At 37.7% G+C, this 26,267-nt stretch overlaps 1 protein-coding gene across 2 annotated transcripts in view; it reads left to right on the plus strand.

Moving 5' to 3' along the window:
* The window catches only part of LOC147172062 (F-actin-uncapping protein LRRC16A-like), a 52,068-nt gene that overhangs the window by 12,494 nt on the left and 13,307 nt on the right, over positions 1–26,267 (plus strand). For both annotated transcript variants that reach the window (XM_086078039.1, XM_086078038.1), the window contains exons 3-20: positions 3,858–3,908; positions 7,780–7,839; positions 9,186–9,307; positions 10,098–10,195; positions 10,369–10,439; positions 10,616–10,689; positions 10,836–10,911; positions 14,866–14,954; positions 15,439–15,533; positions 16,066–16,152; positions 18,871–18,974; positions 19,372–19,449; positions 20,145–20,221; positions 21,096–21,200; positions 21,286–21,355; positions 23,603–23,684; positions 23,770–23,869; positions 24,044–24,098. In XM_086078039.1, coding sequence (XP_085934165.1) covers positions 3,858–3,908; positions 7,780–7,839; positions 9,186–9,307; positions 10,098–10,195; positions 10,369–10,439; positions 10,616–10,689; positions 10,836–10,911; positions 14,866–14,954; positions 15,439–15,533; positions 16,066–16,152; positions 18,871–18,974; positions 19,372–19,449; positions 20,145–20,221; positions 21,096–21,200; positions 21,286–21,355; positions 23,603–23,684; positions 23,770–23,869; positions 24,044–24,098 — 1,494 coding nt within the window. The remainder of the gene's footprint in view (positions 1–3,857; positions 3,909–7,779; positions 7,840–9,185; positions 9,308–10,097; positions 10,196–10,368; positions 10,440–10,615; positions 10,690–10,835; positions 10,912–14,865; positions 14,955–15,438; positions 15,534–16,065; positions 16,153–18,870; positions 18,975–19,371; positions 19,450–20,144; positions 20,222–21,095; positions 21,201–21,285; positions 21,356–23,602; positions 23,685–23,769; positions 23,870–24,043; positions 24,099–26,267) is intronic.

Here is a 26,267-nt window from a genome sequence, read left to right on the forward strand (position 1 = left end):
TATGCTGATGAATGATTGTGACTGTTCTTTATCTTTGTAAACAAAACACAGCGTTCTTACAGGACACCCTCCAGGCTGATGCTCCTCTTCTCCTTGATCTGCTCTATCAGCAGAGGGGAGGAGTAAAAGACGGAGAGAATAAATATTAAGGATGAAACTAAAAATGATTTAAATCTGAAAATCTGTTTGGATTTAAAAGTACATTGAGGTGCACGATCACAATTTTCTGGCCGATCACCGATCCCCTATCTTTAAAAAGCCCGATCTTGAACAACATGTGAAACAATACGGGTCAAGTTGTTCTCTCAAATAAAAATGAGAAGCCTCTTAGTCATCTCACAGCAGAAGAGGGCAGTGGCTAACTTTTTTCAGACCTCTGCATAGGGGTATGAATTGAAATCGGTGTAGATTTTATTTTAAGGGATTTGTCAAGCACCGATCCTCCAAAATTAAGGAAATCAGCCCCGATATTGATTCGGATCGATCAATCGGTGCACCTGTAAAGGTTACTGACAACTACATTCTTAAGTATGTAAAATGACAACAAGAAACACATGACATGTCACATGATGCTGAGCTACTGTACCATTCTAAAATGGAATTGTAATCCAATTGAATCTTTATACTTTAAAATTAAACCGACCTTGACTCGTATTGCACCCCATGTATCAAGATGTGTATAGAAACGGCTTTTATTAGAGAGATGCCAAAGCCATACATAGCCAAAGCTATTTTCACCACTGTTGCCAACGGCATGAGAAGACACTTTAAGTTCTTGTGCCAAGGCACCCATTTTACATCAGAAAAAACTCACGGCACACCACCAAATAAAAATAATAATGACGTTCTTGTCTTAAGTCACAGTTTTACTTAACTCAATATGAAATCTGAGCCTGCTTAATTGAATACAAAACGGATCTACCTGCCGGAAGCCATGACTTTTTCTTTTGTATGAATGACATCAAGTTTATTGTACCTTCTGCCATCTTGTGGAAGATAATTTAATTGTTCTAACGCCACAATGTGCTGCTAGCATAGCATAGACAAGATTTATTTATAATTCCTTGGGTTTGAATCACGCTATGCGCAAAACTTTGCACTCGCTATTCGGGATCAAAGTAAATCAGACCTTTAGTCTCTGTCAGAGTGAGGCAAGATAAAGATAAGTGTCGATATCCATCTTTAGAACCAATTCAGTCAACATGCACTTGGCTGGAAAACACAAGTGTATGCTTCCTCTGCAGCTGCCTCAAGCGACTGGATTTAAATGATATGCTCAGGTTCTGATGTTTTGACATAATTGGTGTAATTTGTTGGTTGCACTATTATTCTGTAAAATCCTGACAACCTCACATGCTTTAGTTTATGGATTAGAATAGAAGCCCCATACCATGGCAGCTCTCTTGCGCAGTTTTGCATCATCTCTGATCATTCAAAAATAGCAATTAGCAAAGCAGTTAGTTTTTTCTCTGCAGTTGCAGAACACCATTTCTTCATTTCTTGCATATTCATGTAATCTACCCATCATTCATATACTGTATAAGTGTGTCTATAAGATAGGAAATAGGAAGAGTGAGATTGCAGGGAAAGATAAAATCCTAATTATTTTGGGGGAAATAGTTTTGTGTGCAACAACGATCCGCAGAACAGAGTCGCACATTAATTTGGATTTAAAATCATTTATCATACTAAAAAAAGTGTTATTTCATTTGTATTGATGTTTTTTTGGTCAAACTGTGACACATCAGTAAATTGCGTAACCGATTTTTTGGTCATAGTTTAATGTAACCCCCCTAACTAATAATTCTGAAAATCTGTTCATTAAGACTAATTCATGCATCTCCTCGTATACAAAATGATGCCAAATCATGTGACAGATCTAATAAGGGTGTGTGAATGGCATCCAAAGACATGATGGAAGGACCAGAGCATTTTCAAGAAGGGAGGGGTAGGTTTGCGGTGAAATATTTCTGTGCCGCAGCTGACAGCGTCCACTCCAGATGAAACATTTGCTGTACTTCCTGAGTTTCTGCAGTGATTCAGGCACAACTGTCGACCATCGAGATGAGATATTCAGAGAGGCGAAAGCTCATTGACATTCTCAGGCAAGACTTGGCAGTGCAGGAGCTACTTTCATACATGACTGCTGAGCAAAAAACTGTGTTTGTGTTCACAAATTTGTGTATAACCCGGGTTCAATTGTTGCCATAGAAACCCATTGTGTGCATCATGAAGGTTTGACAGTTTGACAAAAAGGATAATGGAGTCATGCTGGCGTTGTGAATGAAAAGAAGACACACAGACTGTCCTGTATAGTTTCTATCTCAAGATGTTTCATTGATATTCATATTTTTTATTATTCCACTCACAGTAAAACAGATGCACTACTTAGATCACATAAAACAATTCACTTTGAAACACAAGCATTTCTGCTGTACATTTTCTATCGTACAGTAAATTATGTTTTTGAAGTTATTGTAGAATGAAAACATTGAACAGGAGAGTCTGACACAAGGTCAGTAATGTGTAGGGTCAAAGAAACAATAAAAGATGCACATACACACGTGGACAAAATAGTTGGAAGGGCTACGGTCAAAACACTGGACTGCTCTGAATGACCTTCTATGAACCCTGATCTAAATCCGGTTGGACATCTGTGGAATGAGCTTAAAACATGTAGTCTGGCGAAAGCACCCTGCAAACCGGAGACAACTGGAGCAGTTCGCTTATGAAGAGCGGGTCAAAGTACATGCTAAGTAGTGGAAGTCTCATTGAAAGTTGCAGAAATTGATAGCTTCGTGCAACATAATTTCATGGGTGCCAGCATTTTTATTCAGTCCTAAAATGTGTTAAGTTTCACGTTAAAATGTGATACATTTCATGTTGAAATGTGAAAGATAATTTCATCTTCTAACTTGAGAAGGACCAATAAATTTTTTGTTTGTTAAAAAGACTGAAAAGGACTTAGGAAACAAATAATCGGAATTGCAATTAGATATTTTCCAAAATCGTTCTGCCATAGTAGAAATGAGAAAAATAAATGGTTGTGTCAAAATGGCAGATATGTATGTGCACAGCATCGGATGAACATCAATGTCATATTCTTGAAGAATACAAGTGCTTCTTAGCATGGTATCTGTTTTTTTCCTTTGTTAGAATGCCTCTGTAATTTATTTAAAGGTCAGCTTGGAGTATAATCCATTTGTTTTGAAAAGGAAATAGCTGGCAGACAGAGATAAAGCCATCAGGACATACAATTCGGGCTATAAACATCTAAAACCAAATGCTATGGCTGATTGTTCTAGTTGCAGTTTTTTCAAAGGTCAAACAGATCTTTATGGTACAGCTTTTGTTTTGGCTCAGAATGTCACTAATAATTCCAATATACACAATTGTGGGAATTCATGAGTTGTTCAAATCCTACTTATAACAATTTCATGCTCTGTCAGTATCTCAATAACATACAATGACCTTTTCGAGGCAGATTTTCTGCATCGGAATCTTAAGTGTATGCGTTCTATGTATTCCTGCTCATCCTCATGTTTCCTGTGCAGTCTGGGAAGAGAAACTGGTTTAACAAACACTGAAATACATTGAAGCAACAATAAAGAAATTTGTTTATAACGTACATTACATCTTCAGTAAAGGACAGATGTTGAGCAGCAGAGAATTGCATTGTTTTTTGTCTTTGACAAAACATTTTCCGGTCATAAGCATTTTCATCCTGATGAGTCAACAGAAGAGCTCGTTTGTCTTGTGTATCACTTCCTCTTGCTGCTCACACTGTGTATTTACCGCAAAGGAGCACATATTTACAAGCACAGACTCATCATTTTCCGCTCTATTCTTTCTCTCAGGCTCTTGCGTCCCATCGAGCATACCTACTGACTGCACGCATTCCCACCAAGGTAAGAGGAGCAAAGTGAACTTTTCTTCCCATGGAAATATGACATATGAAAACTATTGTTGAGTGTCATCTTTGTTTTGGTGCACGTTGTTGTAGTGTTTCTTTATAAAATGTCATTGATAATTAAACTGATGTTTGGCAAGTCTGTTGACAGGCCTGTCTGTTTTTTGTAGATTGATCAGTACGGTATTTTTTTGGGGGGGGACTTTAAGTCACTTTGGAGCATCGGTATAATTTGTGCTAGTCAAAAAAGGCATCATGAAGAAGAAAACAACATTTGTAAGTAGCTCTAGCATGCAAGTCGCATTTTTAGGGGGGATATTTACAATAACTGAGACCAAGAACAGTATAGCTTGGACTCGCATCCAAAGTCCATGTTCCCTAATCGTGGAAGCGTTAGGAAATACGTTCCAAGTATGTTCTGCTTCACTCCAACCGTTAGGAAACTCAGCATTGTTCAAATGCACTGGCCATTTATTCAGTATTGAGTGTCCCAAAAAAGGAGAGCCGTAAGTCAGGCAGTACAAATGGAAACAGTTACTGCTTTTTAGCATAAGCGTTTAGATTTTTAAGGGAGAGGAGTGCCCTCTGTCTCTCTAAACACACACACTCAAGAGTGGCGGCGACTGAGTTCTGGTTAAACGAAACGTCCGCTTTTAACTACGTTAGTTTAATATGGCTTACCTTATCTAGAATCCTGAGTCCCGTTGTGGCCAAAGATAGAATCCTGGTCTGTTATTGCACCTCTTGGTGGTTGTAAGTCTGTCCTTGTTGCATCATAACACAAAGATCACACAAATGCACATGCAGGCTGGTTCCAAAGCCCAAGTCCTTATTGAGGAGTGACTGATATCACCATAGTTTTGCTACTGATACTAGTTTCAATACCTAACTATGGTGTCTAATATACTTAGTTATTTTTTCCAGTTAATGATACCCTCAGGCACAGTTTTGAAGTGATTGGTTGGTTGCATTACATGTGATGTAGCGTCTAGCTCATAGACATTCACATTGAATCCTCTTTTGTACCATTTACATTTCGAGAAGGTTTCCTGTCTTGAAGAGTTAGACCTCTGGTTTATGAGCTAGTCCATCAGAAGCACTTCCAAGGTCGCAAATTATTCAACATCCCTTCAGTCTGATCACCTCTGCTCCAATGTCCTTTAAGCCTTTCATTCGGAATTTTCTCTCTCATCCTTACCACTTTTTCCTCATTCCAGATTACTCCTTGCTCTTACCCCCCCCCCCCCTCTCACTAGTGTGTCAAAGGTCAACAGGGATAACCTACACTGTCTCGTTCTGAAGAGCATGGTGCATCAAATAACGATGACTGCCTGCAGCTTAAGATCATTTTATTCCTGTTTCCTTTTGAGGGGTTTACTTTATGTGGTGTGCGAGTAGCTTGTTTAGTATGACCAAATGTCCAGCAATATTTATTTTGCAGTGATGAAAAGATAATCGACCATTTGTCTTGTTAATATGTTCGTGGGGATTGTAAGAAGAAATAAAACAACAGTAAAATAAATAAATATCACAAAATATTGATTTAAAAAAATCTGCAAATAGGTGAATCCCCGGGCCACGAGTGTTCGGTGGTCCACTGTTTTGTGTAGCCTTGATTAAAGATTATGTCTGCCATACTGATTTAAAAAAAGCTGAGTGCTACAGTATATCTTGGGACATTGATTTTTTTTTTAACACAAAATCTATATTACAGTGAGAAGGAGTCCACAAAAAAGTGAAGATCTGCTACTGCAATCAGTTGACAAATGGCAGTCAATTAATCAATATGCATCTCATTTCCAGTGTTGTATTTTAAGTGACGTAATATGTATCGTCTTGTGTAATGAGAGAACAAACAGCCAAATTGTGTTTATCTCCGTGTTGAACCTTAAGGTGGCACCAAGCACACGGTGTTTGCCCCCAAATCAAGCTTTAAACAAACATGTACTTAAATGTAAAAATAAAGACCAGGGCATGTAGACAGCATTTTGACACCAGTTTATACAGTACAGCAAAAAAAAAAAAAAAAAAAGTTGATTAAGCGCTGAGTTTTTCAATGCACCCTCTGGCTAATTCTTACATGCTCGATGAGCTTTTCAGTGTGCATCTCAGATTCTTCAATCGCATCGCTTGCCGAACACACAATGATACAAATATGTTCCACCCATGTTTTGATACTCCAATCTCCACGTTTATATTTTAGTTTTTTAAATGCATGCGGCATAAACCTGGGCATTCTTTATCATGATTCATGTTTTCCCTTCAAAAGAGGATGTGTTTGCATGCATAGTGACAGGTGGGCAGCAGACAAATGAGTGAACCATGCAAACACTAATGCATTTGGTCATCTCTCAGCAGGATGTTTTTTTGTTTTTTTCCCCCGTCAGCTTCTGTGTGTCAGCATGTTCCTGTAACATTGGCTGGAAATCAGTTGAGCTACTATGGTGACAATATGTGCCACATATTGTGGCATGCTGTTAATAGTTAGCATTATAAAATATAGTACAATACACGTTTACACTTGGGCCCATTCTGTATTGTCTGTTTTCACAATAAATTGGTGAATTAAAATGAAATAATATAAATAAATAAAATGAAATTGATGGGATTTCTGTGTAATGCACACATTTTCAGATTGCTCGTTCTATATTTCTGCTGGTGGATTTCATTGCTGTGGCTTTGGTTTTATGAGATTAAGCAAAAATGTGTGTTAAGTATTACATAACGGCGCAACATAAATTCAAATAAGCCTTCATAAACTACTATTTTAGCAACACCATCAGCAGAAAAAGTGGAATGTCTAACAGACTGAATTACAGAAATGTTTTCTGTTTCTATAAATGTTTTCTAAAATGTAACTTGTGTCACTCTTGTGTAAACACAGCAACATTTTCCTTCATAAGCAACCAGTGATTGAAGTATGGCATGCATTTTAGTTAAAATATAGCTTTGTCAGGAGCAGTTTGAACGGAAGGTAATAGCAATTATATACAATATCAATAAAGTACCATTCTGCTAAAACGGTCCATTCATCTTGTGTACAGTACAAGTGTTTCAATTGAACCCACAAATGTATATTTTCTTAAAAGTCAAATATCAATTTGTATTGGGTGTGACTGTAAATGTGTGTGTATATACAGTGTTATTTCTCAATGAGCATTTTATTTCAAAATATTAGTAATTTTAAAATAATATTGTTCACACAATTAAATAATGAAATGCTGATTACAGCATTTTTGCAGTACCATTTAAGTACTGTTGACAAAATATTGGAGAGAAGCATAGCCTTTCCGCGTTCACGCACGCAACAAAAGTCAGACAGCAGACAGTCTGTTTATCGTCTCCCCCTCTCATCTGTGAGCCAATCCTCAAAAGTCAACTCCCACCTGGAATTGTCTGCTCTCGCTTCCTGGGCTGCCTTCAGGCTCTGTGTGTGTGAGATGCAAGTGCGGGAACTTGCTTGCTTACAGTAATATCAACAATCCCAGGCACAGAGATTCCCCCCACCATCACGTTCGGGATTTTTTTTTTTGTGTTTTCCTTTTTTTGGAATGCTAAAGCAGACTAGTTTTGCTAGTATTTTCATTGAAATGTTTTTTTTCTCTCCACAATTTGATGTGTTTTTACATGTAAAACTGTATATTTTAGCCACTAATTAAAAAAAAAAAAATTCATGTGTAAGATAGTGTGCACAAGAGGAACAAGAAATAACTGTTCAAACCTACTAGTTATGTACATTTTATGCACATTCTTTAGACATTCAGTCACTGTCAAGTCTTGTAATTATATTCACACACACATATTGGATTCAAGTATGTCCATCTGAACAATTCACCCTTGCCAATGTGTTATTCTCTCTTTGTGTTTAGGTGGAACACTCCTTTAATTATCTGGAGATCCAGGGCATTACCTGTAATAAAGCAAAACAGGTACAGAACATCTCATCTCAAGTACAAGTACGAAAAAGATAAACAAAGCTGACTGTGCGGTCATTTGGCATGTCAAGACTACATGCCACTGCTTACTTTAAACCCTGCTGGCACACAAGCCTGGAATTACCAGCACTACTTCCACAAGGGAGAGAGAGAGAGAATGTATGCGACTGGATGTGTACTGAAGTGAACAAGTCAGAGTTAAAAAAAATATATATATATATTATTTTTTACAAAGCATCGTTTTACATGGGGAATCAGTGTGTAAATATCTGAAAGCACAGTTAAGATCAGTTATTGCATACCTCAACTGTATCAGAGAATAAAGCTCTGAAATCCACTTTTTCCATCTGGAGAGCTTTTCATTTTGGCTTCAGTTGAGCTGTCGGCATGATCTACTTTACATCATAGGATAATCTGTCACTTTATTGAGTTCTTGCAGCTCAACCTTTGTACCAATCATCCCCAAAGATGTCACTCCTCTTAATATTTGGACTAATGCTGTGGGGTACAAACTTCCCGGGATTATGCTAATATTGACCTGTAAGGTGCGTAATCATGAGCATAATTGAAGCAAATGCTGTAATGGTTAGCCCATCCTGGAAAAGGTCATTAGATCTTTACTTTTACTTTAATTTATTTGGTGCATGGAAAGATGCGTCTGCATTACTGTGGATAGCAATAGAAAGGAATATGAAATTTCAATTTTGTAAAATTAAATAGATTTTTTCAACTCTTTCTTTGGGCAGGGCTGAAAAGTAGGATCCAGATGAACTCATTCACTGCCATTGACGGCTATAGACGTCAAAAATTCATTAGAACTATTTCTATTAGTTAAAAAAAAAAAACTAATTTTGCTAACAAGAGTATGAAAACCTAGATTTTTTTTTATTGCATTAGAACAGATATAAAATGTTTGATTAATCGTGAGTTAACTAGTGAAGTCATGCGATTAATTACGATTAAAAATTGCCGGACACCACACATTTTTTATAATATTTTCTTTAAAATAAAAAAAAGATTATAAAAAAAAATATATGTATATATATATATATATATATATATATTTTTTTTTTTTAGAAAAGATGAATAAATCAGGCGATTAAAATTTGTAATCGTAATTAATTGCATGACTTGATCACACATTTTATGTCTGTTCTAAGTGTAAAAAAAATTCTAGGTTTTCATACTCTTGTTAAAATGTTAAAAATAAAAAATAAATGTTAAACTAATAGAAATAGTTCAAATGAATTTTTGACGTCTATAGCTGTCAATGGCAGTAAATGAGTTTAAAAAAATTCCAATAGAAAAAAATTATTTTTACTCTTGTCCTTCCTTTTTAGCTGTTTGTAGAATACGAGCGAGGCTCCTTTTCACTGAAGCTGCTCTCCACTGAGGAGGTCAACGAGGTTGTTGCACATGTCGGAAACTGTCTGCTCAGAATATGTCCAGGTCTTTCACCCAGGTGAGTCTCATCACAGTCAAATAAACTCCCAAATTATTAAGCCAAAGAAACGTGCTCATTGCATTCACTTATTCACAAACAGGTGCATGCTCTGTCCTATAATACTGAGTTGTGCTGCATCAATATGATGACTTAAGACACCTTTGCTCGATTAACTCATTCACTTCAAGGCCATTTTCAAACTTTTGGAACCCACCAAAAGAAAGATTAGAATCTCTTCTTTCATCGGGAAAAAAATATTTCTATCTGTTTCCGTTTTGCATCAATTAACATTAGAACATAACTAACTTTCATCATTAGTCACAAATCTGTTTAGAACTGTGGGTTAAAGAGCTTTTTGCAACGTGGCCCTGGTTGATCTCTTGTACTCTGCCACCTGTTTTTGTAATAACTACCATTGCTTTAAGCATTTTCTTCAGTTTAGAGGCTGCATCAAAGCCCTCTGTATGCTCTAGCATAAAAAACGAAACAAAAAACGTATAATAATATATAATGTATAATGTATATAATAAGTTTTTGAGTCAATGGCAATACTTAAGATGGAACGTTTTTATACGTTTATGGGAGCAAATGAGTTAATCAGCCCTTCTTACTACAGTCTTACTAAAGCTATTCAGTGGAATTTTACTGACTCTAATGTTTGAATTAGCATGCCAATTTTAGTTTGAATCAGCATAAATGTCCAACTCAACAGATTTTTTTTCTCAAATTTAATCATAATGACTCTTGGCGTGAATATATAGACAAACATGTCTTACAAAGCAATATTCTTGCTCTTTTCCCATACCAGTAAAGTGATGAAGAAGCTCAGTATGGAGCCTGCTGACAGGCTGACCTCACTGCAGACGTTGTGGGAGAACAACAAACCTGCTGACCCGGGACCATGTGGTAGGGAGCAGTGATGTCATGGAGCTCATAATGTCATACTCAAAAAAGGACTGCAAGAACAGATCAAATGTGAAAGTCCAGCTTTGAAGGATTGTACTTTCTGCTGCAGTTATTCATGTATTCCTCGCTCTCTCACTCTCTCTCTGTCTTCTGATGCTCTCTTGTGCTGCCAGGTGGCTTTTCTCAGATGTACAGATGTGTTTGTGACTGGCTGTCACTGCCATACAGAGAAGAGGTTCAGTGGGTCAGTATCATTGGATTCATTCTGAGTTATACAGTATTGATCACTAAAACAACAACACACTAAGTGTATAAATGTCTGGTGTTTTCACAAGTTATTGTATCTTGTCAACAATGAAGCCTCTTGTTCATTATGTAGGTTATTCAATTCCAAATTCTCATGAGTTATTCTTCTCCCAGGATGTAGACACCATCTATTTGACGCAAGACACCAGAGAGCTTAACTTGCAGGACTTCAGCCATTTAGAGAACAGGTGCATGTTTTTATATACCATCAAAGACTCATGTAAAAGTTAATAACACAAAGGCGCCATTGTAGTGAATTGTGCGATTTACCTTACACCCCCACATCCCCAATCCCCCCCCCCCCCCCCCCCCCCGCCTGTGTTTGGTTCCTCAGAGACTTGGTGGCTATAATTGCAGTTCTCGAGTTCAACCAGTGGTTCACCAAGCTCACCACTAAGGACTACAAGTTGGTAAGCTCCTTTTCTCTCACCACTGATGATCTGTTTGTCGGTCTAGGGGCTCCAAACAACAATTCTTGTCATTTTTCTAAGATGACCATGAATCAGGTGTCCCTCCATTTTGTCCACAAATAGTGAACAGACAGCAATCATGTGGTGAATTGCATTTTTGTTTTCTGGTTTTCACTCTGCGTAATCACCAGTTGGAAGGACTCCCTGTCTAGTGCTGCACCGCTTTCCTGAATTTTATTGTGCTGTCTTAATTTTTTATGTAGAACCATTATGGATATCGTTGTAAAGAAAATGGTTGATCATTGTACCACTAAATTGTTTTCAGTTTATTACCCCACCCCTATCCTTTTAGTTCCTCGCTGTATATTTCAGCTGTATTATGGGCTGCCACAAGCTTGCCAGATTTGCTCACTTCACTTAGTCTCGTGAGGCACTACTTAAAAGATGTGTGGTCTCCTTTGCTATCAACTGTATTAAATGTTCTCCTTCTCACACTTGCAACAACCCTTCGTTTTACACATCTACAGCTCACTCTATAATTATTTGTTTTCTTTAGCATCTAATAAATTCATTTTTTTTCCTAAATAACAAAGGATCAAAATTAAAAATGAGAAGAAAATGCATTGCAACCTTTAATTCAGTGCATTTATTCAGTGGGGGAAAATGAAATCCTGATGTAATCTTCTCCTATAATGTTTCACATAATACAGGAGAATACAATAAGAGGAACCATTTCTTTATACTACAGTGGGGTACAAAACTATTTGGCCAAAATCCAATAGGAATTCCATGGGAAACTGGCCAAATACTTTTTTTTCCCTACTGTATCTCCCTAAATCATCCAGCCACCTGGGTCCTATTTAGCCCCCTCCACACGTTTTCAATGGGCTTGCGATCTGGGAGCTGACATAGCCATGGGAGGATATTAATTCTGTATCGGGTCAACTATGTCTCCAATTTTCAGTATGAGAGTATGCCTCTGCAATAAAGATTGAATGAATGTTAAGGCTTTTAACACATCCTAACCAGGGGTGCCAATAATTATGGAGGGCACGGTACACATCTGTTTCTGAGCCCGTATAAAAATCATCATCATCCTTCCTAAGGAAGTCATCTTTTGACTCGTCAATTGGTGTGTCTGGAAAATAAATTGTTAAATTAAATTTATTGTACTCGAAAAATAGTATCCGGTCATAATCAGTAGCTGATCCATCGGCGCAACACTAATACTTATCCATATGCATATCTATGTTTACATTTGAAAAGATTCTACACATTTATTTTTTGTATGTATGCATATTTGTTGAGTTTCCTTCGCCTCATGACCAATCTAGTCCCCACAAAATTACTTGCCATTGTGTCCTTTGTTTCCCCATGTCATCCCTCTCATGTCATTTGACTCAAGATCAGTCAAATGTTCTCATGTGATAAGACTCCCAAGATCAGAACGAGACAAAGGGACACCATGCAGGTCTCCATTACCAGCTGTCTTGTCTTCAGGCTTCATGCCGTCTCACCAGTTACCACACTCGGCTTCCTCAGTCCAAACAATTATCTCATGCTTCGTCATTGCCAGTTCTTTTGTATTGCGGTTAATCCTTTTCCTCACCACCATGCCATGATGTGCATATTTAGGTTCAAACGTTCACAGGGGCTCAAGTGTTTAACGTGTGTCTTTTCTATCCCGGCTTAGCGGGTATTAAATGGTCACCAAGACCAGTGAAAAAGAGACGCGCGTCAATCATTCTTGATTTAATTATTTTAGTGTACTACTTTTGAGAGCGCAATATAATTTCCTATCTATTTAGACGATTTATGTATGTTAAAGAAATAAATGATTGGTTTTAAATGATGCCTGACATAATACATGTCATAGCTAAAAATGAAGTGGTGTGAACTTTCATGTTACGATTACATGCCCAAAAATATCCACTTTAATATTGGCACGGTATTGCTAAAAAAAAATTATATATATATATATATATATATATATATTTATTTTTTAAACACATACACACACCAAAAGCATTGTAGCACATTTTTATTTTGATCCAAACATACGAAACCCGATGTACTTTGGTTAGAAATTTTAAATAACCACCACAGTGAATTTTCCTGGAGTCAAAACTTAAAATGAGTCATGTCTAAGACAACTCTAAGGCTTTGTAATTAGATAATGTAATTTTAATCAAATACTGTATTTTCCACAATAAACAAAAACATTTTCAATATAATTTTAATACTGTACCATGAACATCAAAATGCAACAAAAATATTTATTTTCAATCAGCCTGTACTACATACATGAACATATTAGTGCCATTTGAACAAGGTGCACTCATAGGTTATATTTAATTATTTAAATGACGTTTTGAATGCTGTCGGCTCCCGCCTCAGTAAAACTGTACACTCTGCCGCTGTGTCTATTTGCATGCTCAACGTAATTGTTTTGTACAGTTATAATTGTAAAAGCTACACACTACAGCTGACTGCTCATTACAATCCTTTCAAACTTTTATCTCTTCCATCACTTGTTGGAAGTTGTTTGGCAAAGGCCCTTTCTTCATTTGTGCGCCAGTCATGAAGGTGCAGAGTGGGGAAAAGAGAAATCAACAGCAACAGGATAGAAATATGTAGGTCAATTTGGATTTCAATCGAGAGGGACAGAGAGAGCCAGATGATGAAATAATTCAAGAGGTAGCGGGGGAACCAGTGAGATCTCAGGGAAAGAAACATCTCCTCTTCACTCAACAGCAGAAAAGAGATTTTCTGGTGAATCCATTCACATGCAAACATTGACCTTGAGGGCAGAAGAATGGCCCTTGCTGCTTTATTCATGCTGATGTAGCCACAACATGCCGCATTTGGTATGTTATCGAAAAAGATTATCTGAAAATCTTTTGTCACTTTCACCACATGCGTATATACTGTATGATTATTTTTTTTCCCATTACAAGGGATTATTCAGTTAGTTTTCTAGTCAGGTTGTTGGACTGGGCTGAGATGCAGGAATGAGGGGAAAGGGCAACACTGTGAAGATGACCTCATGAAAGTGTAGCTTGCATACAAAGTGTAACTTACACGTGTGATGCTGTCATCAGCTCAAACCAGCACAGAAAGAGAAGGTTTCGGGTACCGTTTTGCTTAGTGCCCCTCTTTCATTCTCAACCCTTCATAGTTTCATGGCATAAACATGCGAACAACAGGCTCTTTCTTCCATCCCACCATCTTTCTATCCCTCAGCTCTGCTTTTCTGCTCTCCTCCCCACTTTCTCTCACCGCGTGTGGGACAATGTTGCCAGTGTTTTAGCCCCACCAGGACTGTTGGCCCACAGAAACAGCCCCGAATGGCAAGACTGTCAATTACCAAGACTAACAAACAGCAGCAATGGTTCAGTAAATTTCTGGTATTCCGATGGAAAATTAGCCACTGACTAAAAACATTAAAGTGTCTGCAGAGGGAGTGAGAGGCAGTATACAGCGAACTGGGTCAGTGAACATCTAGGCGGGGCTTTACTTCCAACTGTTGAATTTTTAATTCTGTCTAAATTGAGTGTGTGTCTCCTGTGGTGATGCAACCGCAGGCAGACAACTTTGTCCCGCTGAAATGTTTACTGAAGTGTGTCGGTCCAAGTTGTTCTTGACACACATTGATGACTGCAAAGTCCCACAGATTGAATTGCTTGCTATTGATTTAATTAACATAAAAGGGAGCGTTTTCTTCTGCAATTTTTTAACAGGGAAACATGTGCTTTCTGGTTTTTGCTTGTCTGGTTAATTGCATTTTAGCTTTTATAATTACATGTTCCCCTTGGAGCTGATCCAGTTGAGTAGCGCGACTGTTTTTGTTTCACAGTAAACATCTTTAGTAAGCCTAACTGCGTATCATTTCCTATTACAGTCCTTCATCCTTTTGTTATCTCGTCAATTTAACCTTTGTGTGTTTTTCTTAAGTCTACAGATGTTTGTGAGCAGATCCTTAGAGTGGTGTCTCGCTCCACTCGACTTGAGGAGTTGGTGCTGGATAGCGCAGGACTCAAAACGTGAGTAAAAATAACAACTGTATGGACACAAAAGCTTGTGAATCCCTCTTCGTCTTCTCTGTTTTTGGCCCTTTCCTGGTTCCAAGAAGTACTCGCCCGAACCTAGAATTCCAATTCACACACTTTTCAAACATGTTATACAAAATATACCCAGTGAAGTGGAAAAGCGGAGACCAACACACAATGTTGTGCATGTGTCTTGAACAGATACAGCTGTTTCTCAGAGGGTATTTACATTGGCTGGCCATATACTTGTGTCAGCTCTATAAAGGAAATGAAGCTTTTATTACTTTTCTGTCTCAAGTCTTCTTTTTTTTATTATTATCCAGGTTTATCTAGGCCTTGTTTCATGGTTCAGTTTTTTTTTTGTAGATCGTACTGTTACTATTACATCAGATTCAAGTTCAGTTTTAGGGTGCCTAATTTGCCAAAGGCTAGCAAGTATTGGTCATGTACTTTATGATGTCTTTTGATTTTCCATCAGGGATTTTGCCCAGAAACTCGCTGTTGCCCTTGCACACAATCCCAGCTCAGGACTCACCACCATCAATCTTGCCAACAACCCACTGGAGGACAGAGGTATTATATTTAAACAATATGTTTCATATCAATATCTAACCATGACATGTCCATTTAAGGTGAATTTAAAGTATTAACTCACTTGTATTTGCTCGTGTTTAGAATTACAGTATTTTAAAAAGTTTGACGGTTGAATATGCAGTTTGTATATAAAACATTTTGAATGACTGTTTATTTTGTAATATTTTCACATTTGGATGAAATGAATCCGTCTTTGTACGTTGTTGTGTACCTATTTAAGATATTAACAAAAAGGCCTCCATAAATAGATCATGAATAAATTGTTGAACAAATGCAATGGTGCTTTCCTTTAAGAATAACATTTTATTTAATTTTTTATTTTTTTAGATTGTTTTGGGGGGGGGGGTGGAGGGGCTGGGGGGCTGCTGATATATTATTCATAAAAACATTAATTAAAAAATACAATTTACACAGTGCCAACTAGTAAAACAGATAAATGGTCTGCTAAAAAAAAATTACTTGCAAAAAAAAGTATCTTGAGACGCCATTTTCATCAGCTGTGTTCTTGCAGGTATTTCCTCCCTCGTTGCTCAGTTCGCCAAACTTCGTACTGGGCTCAAGCATGTAAACTTCTCTAAAACCTCAGTGTCACCCAAAGGTATGTGTTGATTTATATGCCATGTTATTCTTCTTAGTGAACATTTTAGCATGCAGATGATGATCCGTTGCAATTTACAGCTTCTGCATGTCTTAATGTTCCCACCGCAGTGATGATACTAAATCGGTGCACTCTTGGCAAAGCAAGACAGTTTTATTTATTTAGTGCATTTCCTATACAGTACAAGATAACTCATTGTGCTTTACATAATTAAAAGTACATTTAAAAAGTAAAGTAATTACAATCTGTTTAAATGTGTGATAACTGATAATAGGTGACAAAAAAAAAAGAAGTCCCTCTTAGTAATGCAGGAAACATCTGTAATTTTTTTTTTTTTTTTATCATTTGCAAGTGTTGTCAATAATGGCTTGTAGATAACATTTTGTCTTGGTTCACCATCAAAGTAACCGCTGCAACACTAGACACAGTCTTGAGGGATGCACTGTAAACAGTTTAGGCCTAGGGCAATCAATAAAGAGCTATCATTTTCTACAGTGCAGCGTTGCTTCAACCGATCCCTGCTCAGCTTCTGTAGCTCGAGGCTCAATCTATAATCCGAACTCCCAAATGGTCCAATGCTTGGAACTGTATAAAGGGCTGGCGTAAAAAAAATCTTAAAATTATCGGAATTTTAAAAATAAAGGTTTATAAGATCCTCTTTCAAAAAAATCTTAAAAGTTTGATTGTAATTTGGAGGAGGAAAAATATCATAGGCCTAGCCCTAGACCTACCATATATGAAAACAGTTGTTTCAGTGGCAACCGGTGAAGTTTTCTTCAGGGCGAACTATAACGCTAAAATAGACATAAACCAAAAACAAACGTGCTCATGTGTAACACTGGTGTATTTACCCCCCACATTTTTTTTATAATGTCATCAAGTGTTCTACTTTTTTACATAATATTTCTTAATGACTCCGCGGTTAAAGCCAGGATTCAAGGGTGGTTTTGAATCCACCAATCCTGGAGATTTTTAAAGGATTGGAGAGCTGTCGCTTCCATCATGTCCAGGCAGGGCAACTTCAAATGCACCATACAACTTGGCTATTATTTTCCATTCTATTATTTTTAGATTGGATGTGACTATGTTTGCCAACATCCTCATTGTGCTTACTGATACCTATCCTGCAGCCTTCATCATCTCTATACCTTTTCTGAAAAGTGATTTAAATCAGCCATACTTGTCTTAATCCATGTTGTCAGATCATGATGTTTGAAAAAGGAGGTAGAAAAAGCAGAATAAAGTATTAGCCTCACTACATGCAGTTAGCCAAAACGTGTTGCTGGACTGGATGAATTGCACCCTGTTTTTGGACTGCTGATTACCTGTGATGCTCGGTGATCAGGTCTGTTATTGACTTCACTGAAGTATTGATTTTCTCTTTTTACATTTTGCGTCTCTATACAATCATTTCAAAATCACACAGCTCGTCCTGTCAATTAACAATTCATGACACACGGCTGAGACGTCGACCCAACATGCTCTGGTGTCTGTGAAAGGTTATTGAACGCCAGTTCGTTTTTATTCAAGAATGCCAGTTTTCAGTAGACTTCCAAGAGAAAACCCAGCGAGACACACGGTAACCGAGCATTCATATGTACGGGGGGATAAATGCCCCAAAAGAGCCCATGGTGGTTACCTCACTTGGGAAATCTGCATTGTTTGTTAACAAATAGTAAGATGGGTTCCTGTTTCTTAGTCCCTTCTAGACATTAGATTATTTTCCCTTTGGATTTCTTGGTGCGGGGCTATGCGGTTGAAGGAAGTTTCAAGTAGGTCCCCATTTTATGATCACCCAAAGACTCTGATTTTTATTTATTTATTTATTTAGATTTTTTCTTTGACTCTCAAGCGTGTTTTGATTTGAGGTCAGGCTTGTAATATAGCAGAGTAGATATTTGTCAGATGGAGTGGCAGTTATTAAACGTAATCTATTGTAACGCCCTTGGCAGAAATGATCCGACTTCTACTGCTCGCCTTCTACTTTATTTTTCGCAAACCTCATGTAACTGGCTGTCAGATAAATCAATCCACCAACAGGATGTGATTCTGACATTACAACAATGACTGCATGAGTCATCCGATGGTTGTGACATGGGTCAGCAACTCTACTAGTCATACGTCAATGTCACACACAAACATCGATTTTGCAAAGGCCTTTATCACCATGTTCAATCCCAATGGTTACCATCATGATTGTTGTAACAGGTTGGCACATAAATGTGCCATGAGAGATCGTTACGGGGAATTATCGATTTTGACCAAAAGAAACAAAAAAACATTTTAATAGCTGTTTTTGTTACTTTATCTATGGCAACCACATATAGTAAAAGGCAAATCAAGCAAATGCTCTTCCACTGGATGACAGAAGGTACATAATTAATCTGTGTTTTTGTGAATCATTTTGCAAAGTGGCGTGGCATGTGATGTGAAATATGCGCCTTGACTCAACAAAGCTTGGGAAACACTGGTCTAGACATCATCTTATCACGATGATTTCTTATCTTAAAAAGAATTTCAAGCATGACAAGTGTATACAATTTCACCTACACAACCATGAGACATTCATGCGCCATTCTCACCACTTCTCTTGCTGTTTTCACCCACTATTTATTCTCTTCAATATGCTGTAAAAACACAAGTGCCGATTGAAAATGCTGACACAGCTTCCGCTTGGCTGTGCACGTGTGTTTGTGTGCGCGCGCGTGCGCATTTCAGGGGTGAACAGCCTTTGTCAGTCGCTGAGTGCCAACCCATCCATCCCCAGCAGCCTCGTCCATCTGGACCTCTCAGGGAACATCCTCAGAGGAGACGACATGCAGGTGCAGACATAGAAGCACATATTGCCTTAAAGCCTATTTACATGATATATTTAAGCCACAGCAGTTTGTCCTGTTATATTACACTATGCAACTACTGTACGATCAAAGCGAGAACTAAAGACATTATACAAATCAATTTCATTTATAGATTGCATTTGTGGTTAAGCAGCAAATCAATTGTCTGACAGAGCTGCTGTAGTCATCTGTGATCTGCTGATTTGATTCATCTGAGGAAAAGCATGTGTTCTTATTATGAGAAATTCAATTTTTAAGCAATATTATCAGACATGATGGATAGGCTGGGGGAAATATGACCGCTAAATAAAAACTAAATGACAAAAAAAAAATCAATAAAAGTTTATTTTGTGTGTTTAATGCGTTCTTGTTTTCTTTGTAGCATTTTTACAATTTCTTGAGCCAACCCAACCGACTGACAACCTTGGATCTCTCCAACACAGACTGCTCATTGGACCAGGTGAGTAAGAACAGCCAGAGGAAAAATATAAATATGCATTGTTAATAGCACTTGATGATTGCTTTGGTCCACTAATTCTCACTGTTGTTCATGAAGTAACGTATTTAGTGTTTTCTCAAATGCAATAATTGCACCTGGTCATATAATCAAAGGATTGTGTCTGAAAACAAATTATTCCAACTTTATGTGCAATTAACAGGAAACAGGACGCTCTTACTGTATGTGTAAGGTATTGCTGTGGGTCTGAGCGCGGTAAATACACCAATATTGATTTGTCAGAGAAGTAGCCAGCTGTCAGTCTATCACAGAGGATATTGATCCAACAAATATATAATAACTTCTTAAAAAAAAAAAAGTCTGTTCAGAGATGTGAGCTGTGCTTCTTTAAAGTCCGTGATAAATAAATACATAAATAAATAAAGATCAAAACATGTTTATATGTTCAATTTAACTCGTGCAAAAAATAAAAGTGTTCCCTTATCACATGCGTACTTTCTTTATCAATAGATGGTGAAAAGTCTGGAGATACATTCTCAGGGTATTGAATGAGAAGTGCAAATTTTTTACAAGCACTGTACAATAGTTCACACTGAAATATTTAGTATCTATGAAGACTAAAAATACATATATTGTAAAACACATAAAATGGGGAAAATGCACCTACTTTTTTACAATGAATTTATTACATTTTCCAGGTTTGTTCTGCTCTCTTACGAGGTTCGGTCCAGCATCTGTCTGTCCTCAACATTTCAAAGAGTGTCTTTCCTCACAGGTAAGACCCCAACTGCAGTCTCTTATAGTGTCCAACAGACTATATTCATCTGTGCATTGTTTATTAAAAAAAAAAAAAAAGGACTTTTTGCATTCTCATCCGGCATGACCTCAATATTTTCAGTGTGACACCTGCTGGTGACTGACTGTTATGACAAACAGACTTGAGGTGTACTGTGTGTTTGCACTCCTCATGTGTGTAACAGATGGGTTAGGGGTGGGGTTTTTGGTACTCTGTTATCTAATCCCACTGACTCTCAGGGGAGTTGAGATCTTCATCAAGGGGTAAATAGAGCCGATGTTGATAGGCCCCTGAGGCTGTTGACTATAGAGGGAAGATGAGCACGGGCAGTGGCAGGACAGGAGAGAATAAAATGTTGCAGAGAGAGAGAGAGAGAGAGACAAGCCAGTGGCTAGCGTAAAAGGCACACTGTCTGGTGGATGCTTATTTCAAAATGTAATCACCACTTTTCTGGCTATTGCTAAAGCTATAAAATACCCTGAAATAATGCTGAGTAAAATATATCAAGATACGTATGGGATCGTCATTTATTGGAGAGATACATCTTTAAAGGAAATACTGACAAGTTAATTCATATGTATGTCAAATGACAACAAAAAACTCATTGCAACATACCCTCTTAATCTGAACTGGACCATATTGAATCGTAATACCATTGAATCAAACCGAATCGAATCATTCCACTTTCAAATCAAACCGTCCTTTAATCATATCGCACCCTGTGAATAGAGATATGTATGGAATCGTCTTTTATTAGATACACACATGTCTTTGTACTGAGAGAAGGAAATGGAAAGCTGTGTGGTATTGTAAAAGCTGGTGTCATGTTTCATTTGTTATATTTTATCTGTAGGAAAGGTAAGGAGGTACCGCCATCATTTAAGCACTTCTTCAGCAGCGCCATGTCTCTCAGCTCCATTAACGTGTCAGGCACAAAGCTGGCGCCGGATGTCCTCAAGTGAGTGAACCACAACAACATACTCATTTTAATCTATCAATTTCTAAATATTTAATTTTTCTTTCCGTCCAATCGAATATTGCAGAGCTCTCCTGCTAGGCCTGGCTAGTAACCCCAATGTGAAGGATGTATCTCTTGACCTCAGCTGCTGTGAGGTGAGAATTTTGCAAGTTAAGATACAGGTTGTCATTACTATTAATTTGTGCAAGCAAAAATCCAAGAGCATTTCACATTCTGATTTATATAATGATATATCAGTCAACCATCAAATGGCATGTTATGCAAATTTGTTTAGTGACACATTCCGTTCCTTATAAACACTTTTTAAAGGTACAAATGTGCTAAATAGTTTTGTTGTCATTTAACATACAGCCCACCGATAATAATGGCACATCTTTGCAAATTGACTCTCTAAAGCCTTTGTTCAAGTGCCATTTTCATCTTCGTTTTGGTGAGTGTGGCATCTAATCATCTGGAACTGATCCTCCTTTACTGCAATCAGCTTTTTAGCAGCCACTCTAAAACCATTTGACAGACTGGTGACATGCCAAGGGGTATTATTCAGAGGCTTTATAATGAAATACTTGGAAGACCGCACGACCGCAGGCGGGGTAGAGGATGGTGGTGCAGGGAGTTTTCATTTTGCCACTATAATTTTTGCATCACACCCACAACTTTTTCTTTTCATCTCTACCGATGAAGCGCAGTAAGAAAAAAGAAAGAAGAGCTTTCTACAGCTTAAATGGGATCACCAAAGATAATGCATGAATAGAAATCACACGGGAAATTCAATTCTAGATAGCAGTAGAAATCTTCTGTCATTGAAGCTGTGGGAATTAAATGAGGCTTTTCTGGCAGTTTTCGATGCCGTAATGAGCCCTTTGCTGAATGCAGTGCTTTGAGTAGGCTGACTGTACTCAAGAAGTGAACCGCACAAGATACAAATGTGTGTGTGTCATCGTGTGAGCGTTTAGTGCAACTATATAGTCATTAAGCATCTGTGTGTGTTGCTGCTAATTGTTGGCTTCTGTCTGATGCGCTGTTCTCTCCTCTTAATGCCTCTATAAGCTTGGCCATTGTGTAAGTACCAATAGGCTCACACTAATTAACTTCTCATTCTTCTTATTTGCGCATCTGGCGTTGGTTTAGTGTGCTTAAATAATGCTCACCCTCCTCTTTTTGAAATGATTTCTCCACCGCCTTGTGTGTGATGAACTGCTGTTTTGCTTCATTATCCATCTCATTCTTATGATGATGACCCTTAAATACATTTACAGGCCATAACATTCAGTACACTTAGACATCTAATAACAGCCACTACAAACAAGAGTGAATCGAACATTCTGCTTTTTCAAAGTTTGAATGTTCAGTATTAATTCACTCTGTGTTAATTAACGCGGTAATGTGGGTCCCGGCTATTTAAGGTGCCAGAGTTTTGGGAGTGCATGTCAGACCACAAGCCGAGATGAAAGTTAATAGAATTGTCTGTAAACCTCCAAGACAGGAACTTCTTGATGCTTGTATGTGGAGAAGGGTACAGAAAGATCCCAATGTGCATTGTGCACAGTAGCCTCCATCATTCATCCGTTGGAAGAAGTTCAGAATCAACAGGACCAGGACCCCTCCTCTCGCTGGCCTTCCACAATCGAGGACCTTGGTCGTGACCAAGAATCCAGTGGGCCTTCTGTCAGAGCAAAGCAGCAATCCATCAATCAGGCCTGTAGTTGTCAGATGAAAGTCACTTAAAACGTAAAAGTCACAGGGCAGCCTACCAGGAGCTTGCGCAAAGGCAGCTGAAGTGAAGGACTGTCAGACCATATGAAACAAAATGATCTGGTCTGATGAGACGAAGGTCTGGCCAATATCCCCACAGTGAAGCATGGCTGTGGCATCACCAGCAGGGACTGGGGAAATTAATACAGCAATGGACAGAGACAATCGGGATGAAAACATTTCATTCCATTGGAATAATACTGCGAAGTGAATATTGAGAAGAACTATACTGAGATACATTCATGCAGCGTGTTCATTGGATGTCATTAGTGTATATAATGTTGTGGCTGGGTAATTATAAATATATATATTGCATTATCTATCTGACATTCATTATTTTATCAATGATTTTTAAGACGTCGTACAGTATATTCATTTGCCATCAACTGTGTATTTGCATGTTCATTATGAAAATGTTTGCGTTAATGCATCTTGACTGTATGCTAGAAGAACTTTAGTGCGACTATTTTGCAGTTCTATTTGTCGAGCATCTGAGAGTGTCTTTTCAGCAACTGTTAACTCACAGTTGTGTGTGTGGGTTTTTTTGTTTTTTTGGCTCCACATTCAGTGATGAATTGTGCAATATGTGTGTTTTGTAGTTGTCTGACTTTATGTTCTTGCTCCAACAGTTGCGTTCTGGAGGGTCCCAGATTCTTGAAGGATGCATTGCTGAGATTCCAAACATCTCCAGCCTGGATATTTCTGACAATAGTGAGGCACTGCCCTCTATACTGAATTTTCAGTATTCACATATGAATATATATTTTTTCAAACATTTTTTAAAATATATTTCCAGGCCTGGACTCTGATCTCTCGACTCTGTTGATTTGGTTAGCGAAAAACCGATCAATAAGACATTTGTCTCTGGGCAAGAACTTCAACAACATCAAGTCTAAGTAAGATTACAAGCCTGTGCTTTATACGGCTTGACACACATGAAATATTGGCTACTGTCATGATGGATGTTCCAGCCAGCAATATGTTGTTGGTCTTGTAAAATACTGTATAAGATTTATTTTCAATTATGGGCTGATGTCTCACCCTCTGCTCTTTTTGTCTATCTGATCCAGAAACCTTGCCCCAGTGTTGGACAGTCTGGTTCATATGATCCAGGAGGAAGAGTCGGTGAGTTTTTCATTTCCTTAGTTGTCTGGGTCTGAAAGCACCATTACCTTGGCAGTTAAGAAAGCCTTCACATAATTTAGGCTGCATCAGAATCTAATTAGTGTAATGTTAACTGTTACTTATCTCTTATGTAAACGGATGTCACCTATATCGATCAGCTGAATGTTAAAATATTAATACTTTTCTGACTGCCATACTCTCGCTCGATCATTTGCACCTCCGATATCTCACTCTATGATGGGTGCTTGCAGTCCTTTGTCTCCTGTATGAATCACGGTAACGGTGAAGTGCTGAGTGGGGGATTGCTTGTGTGCGGGTGTGTCAATTAGGTGTAGGAGAATGTGTGTAATGTGCTGATCTCAGTGTGAAGGTTTACGCAGCACGGTAAAGATTGATGCAAGAGAATTGAAGTTTGAGTGAAGGCAACATTTCAAATGCAATGTCCACTTATGTAGATAGAGAGGAAGTGACAGCACAAGGCAATGGGACAAAAAAGTTTTGTTCTTCGCAGGCTTATTATAGTTTTGGAATTTTTCATTTTAGTTAGTTTTGAGTTTTGGTTTTTAAATTGAGTTAGTTTTAATTAGTTTTCAAGGTGGTTCTGTTATTTTTTGTTTTTTCATAAATTATTGTTTTTAGTTCAGTTTTAGTTAGTTTCAGTATTAGTTTTAGTTAAAAAAAAAAAAGTGTATTACTTGTGCGCAATCTTTAAAAAAATGCCATGGGAGCAACGTCATCTGAAGGTGCTTTTCTATTGGCTGCTGCTAGATGAAGTCACTTTTGTGTGACACACTTTTAAATGTCCTTATTCCGGTTAATATTAAATTAAATATACTTAAAATCACATTTAAAATCATCCCCAATGGCTCATGCAATAAATTGATTACCAGCGACTAAAACAAAGGACATTTTTGCTATAATTATAGTTAGTATTAGTTAGTTTTGTAAACATAAAATGTAGTTTCAGTTAGTTTTCGTTTTTTTTAAAGCATTTATTTTGTTAACGAAATAGTTTTGGGAATTTTAGTTTTAGTTGTTTTCATTAGCTTTCGTTAACTAAAATAACCTTGGTTCTTGGTCAAACCGGAGGCTAAGACTATAGGGAAATAGGAGATATGCAAACAGGCGTTACAGGATATTGTATAACATTAGCTTCCTTTTCCTTGACTAAATAGGACAGTATGTGTTTTTTTTTTATTGATTTGTCTACTTGTCAAATGCTTTATGATTGATATAAAGAAACATCTGAACAAAAAGGCTATTTACTACAAAAGAAGCAATATTTTCAAATGTGCATTAACAAAACAAAGCGTAAGCATCAAATTCATTTTGTGAGTAGTTCAAATTGTTCTATTTAGCGTGTTTGAGTAGAATACAATGACAGGTTTACCATCTGCAATCATACATTAGCAGATATAATTACATAGCCCAGAATGAAGCTTCTGTTGCAACGCAATCCATCTTTTGAAAGAATGGTTAATCACTCTCTAATTTGGCCCCTTTTTTATCATACATTTTCTCATTCCCCCAGTTTAATTAAACAGGGCAGGTGTGTTAGCCCAGGGTAATAATTTCTTAATTTCAGTGATTAATCTGATCTGATAGCCAGTTTTTCTATGTCCAAATGGGAGAGATGGGCCTAATAACTACATGTTGTCAACATCTCTTTCGCTAGATGTGGTTGGTACTGCTACTTTCCTTGTTACCATATTTAAATTTTGCAAAGGAGTTAAAACCAGCAGGCCGATTCTTTTTTTCAAGATGAAGTGGGTCACACTCTGTGCTTTGTTGTCACACAGCATGCAGCATGCATGAGGCAGACAGGCCACCTTGCTTGGCTACCCTGCAGCCATCTGTGTGTGACTGAGAGGCAAGATTGGGAAACACTTTGGACAAAAGCATTATAAAATGCCATCATTTACAACATCGGAAGACTAATGAGACTTGTGGCTGGTTAAATTTGCATGCATAATGTCGGCTGTGTGCAAACACAGACTGTAAATTATTCCCCCTGCACCTTTCTTTCAAGAAGGCATGAAATAATAATTTTCCGCCTTTGTTGTGATTGTGTTGAGCAAGTATTCTCTACTGGTTAAAGCTCTACATTACTATTACGAAATGAGCTTTGACAAGCACACCAGCTTCGTTTAAGATGTATTGTTGATAACA

This window comes from Leptonotus elevatus, chromosome 6 (assembly GCF_054856555.1).
Source record: "Leptonotus elevatus isolate MCC_2025b chromosome 6, RoL_Lele_1.0, whole genome shotgun sequence".
In the NCBI taxonomy this organism is placed as follows: Eukaryota; Metazoa; Chordata; class Actinopteri; order Syngnathiformes; family Syngnathidae; genus Leptonotus; species Leptonotus elevatus.